The 2,127-nt window shown below is 66.3% G+C and overlaps 1 protein-coding gene across 1 annotated transcript in view; it reads left to right on the top strand.

The window, feature by feature from the left end:
* Positions 1–8: 8 nt before the first annotated feature.
* Positions 9–2,127, top strand: part of CDT1 (chromatin licensing and DNA replication factor 1) — a gene marked incomplete at its 5' end in the record, with an annotated part of 3,530 nt that continues 1,411 nt past the window's right edge. Inside the window, 5 exons of the mRNA XM_009326977.1 lie at positions 9–214; positions 725–922; positions 1,035–1,180; positions 1,498–1,601; positions 1,894–2,086. Coding sequence (XP_009325252.1) covers positions 9–214; positions 725–922; positions 1,035–1,180; positions 1,498–1,601; positions 1,894–2,086 — 847 coding nt within the window. The remainder of the gene's footprint in view (positions 215–724; positions 923–1,034; positions 1,181–1,497; positions 1,602–1,893; positions 2,087–2,127) is intronic.

Genomic DNA, 2,127 nt, shown 5'->3' with positions numbered 1-2,127 from the left:
GGCGGCGGTCCGGCCTGCGGAGGGTGAAGGCGCGGGCCCAGCTGGCCCAGCTGCCACCCGTCCCCGCCGGGGCCAGCCCCAACCTGCGGAGCCGTCTGGAGCGAGTGCGGCAACTGGAGCTGCGGATCCGTGAGAAGAAAGCGGGAAGCGGAGCCACGCTGGGAGCGCGGCCATCCGGGGACACCGGGGTGGCAGCTCCTGCAGCGGAGGCCGGGTGAGGAGCGGCTTCGGGGATGCAGCCCCAGATTGGAGGGGAAATCGGGGTGTCCCGGTGACTGCCGCAGCCCTCTTCTGCTGCTCAGCCCCGTAGCAGTTTTGCAGGGGTCTTCCCACCCCCGTGAGGGGGGTGTGGGGGCTCTGCAGGAGCGCTGGACTGGCCCCACTGCATGCAAAGGGCTTCTCTGAAGCGCTCAAGCGTGGTCCAGGCCACCCTGACTCTGCCATGAGCGTCGGGGCATCCACGTCCCCAGGATGGGTGATGGGACCCAGGTACTGGCACAGGTTGCTCAGAGAAGGGTTTGGGGATGGGGGTAGGAGAGGGGTCTCCCCTAACCGGGGTGGGCACGCAGCTCCTAGGCTCTGAGGTCAGCCCTGTCGGCAAGCGGGACCCCCGTCCTGGCCGGTCTCGGTCCCCAGCTGCACCCTCGGGGCCGTCCCAGCGCCGCGTTCACCGTGCCCGGTGGCTGTTGTGTGCTGGGGAACCCTGACCCCTCTCCTTTCCCAGCAGTGAGAAGCCCCCCGCGTACCAGCGGTTCCACACCCTCGCGCAGGACCTGCCTCCGGGGCTCACGCTGCCCTACAAGTTCAAGGTGCTGGCGGAGATGTTCCGCAGCGTGGACACCATTGCCGGGATGCTCTTCAACCGTGCCGAGACCATCACCTTCGCGAAGGTCAAGCAGGGGGTGCAGGACATGATGCGCAAGTAAGTTGGCAGCAGCGGGCAGCCCATTTCAGGGTCCCAGCTGAAGCTGTCGGGGCCAGTGCCCTGGTGTCAGCCCTTGGGGTTCCTGACCTCTCCCGGGGTGCTGTTGCAGGCAGTTTGAGGAGCGGCACGTGGGGCAGATCAAGGCGGTATACCCAGCCTCGTACAGGCTGCGCCAGGAGAAGAACATCCCCGCCTTCGGCAACGGCATGAAGAAGTCTGACTACCAGCTCACGCTGGAGCCGGTGCTGGGGGAAGGTACGTACGGCTCGGGGCGGGGGCACGAGCTGGGGCGCGCTCGGTCCTGGCTGGGATCCCTGAATCCCCAGGGATGCTCTCTGTTTGGTCCATTAGATAATCATCTGACGCATGAGGGCCTGAGCGTGTTGGAAGTGGGGAAAAAAACACTTTTGGGGCAAGTGGGAGGATGATAGGGCAGCGATTCTGGCAGCGACTCAGCCCCGCGGCGGGGCTCTGATCCTCTCCTTCCCGAGGCTCTTGAGGTTTGGGCCCCGTCGCGGCGTTGCCGCGCTTTGCCAAGATGCCACGGGTGATGCTCGTGTCTCTCCTGGCAGAGGAGAAAGTGGACGGTCGCCCGCACTTGTCGGCGTCGCGCTTGCTGGAACGCAGGAAGGAGTTCAACCGCAACCTGGTGAACATCGTCAAGCAGCACCACAAGGTGAGGGGGCCCCCCCAGCACCCTCCGCTTTTGGGGTCTGGGGTTGCTCTGGTCACTCTCTAGAGAAGCGGGTGGAAAGGAGCGGGCTGGCATCCAGGCTGGAGGACGTCGCTGGTTCCTGTGGGATGCTCTTGGCAGGCAGGTGTGGGTGGGGAGGATGGCAGCTGGAATCTTTCCTGGGTCTGAATTGCCTCCAAGCCAGCTGCCGTGTGTTGCCAAGCCGTGCTGGCAACGGCCAGCTCCCCTGTACCTGGCCCGCAGGTGCCGTGACGCAGCTCTCCCCCCTCTCCAGGCGTTCCTGGCCGCCCTCAGCCCTCCCATGGTGGTGCCGGAGGAGAAGCTGACCCGCTGGCATCCCCGCTTCAACGTGGACGAAGTGCCGGACATCAGCCCGGCAGAGCTGCCGCGGCCGCCCCAGGAGGACAGGCTCACCACGGCCCAGGAGGTGCTGAGCACGGCTCGGGGGATGCTGACCCCCAAGGTGAGTCAGGACCGGGGGGTCTGGCTCCGTCTGTGTGGCAGACCT

Source organism: Pygoscelis adeliae, unplaced genomic scaffold (assembly GCF_000699105.1).
Source record: "Pygoscelis adeliae isolate BGI_AS28 unplaced genomic scaffold, ASM69910v1 Scaffold727, whole genome shotgun sequence".
NCBI classification, from domain to species: Eukaryota; Metazoa; Chordata; class Aves; order Sphenisciformes; family Spheniscidae; genus Pygoscelis; species Pygoscelis adeliae.
Note: the sequence above shows the minus strand (reverse complement) of the source record. Positions and strands in the feature narration are given on the sequence as shown.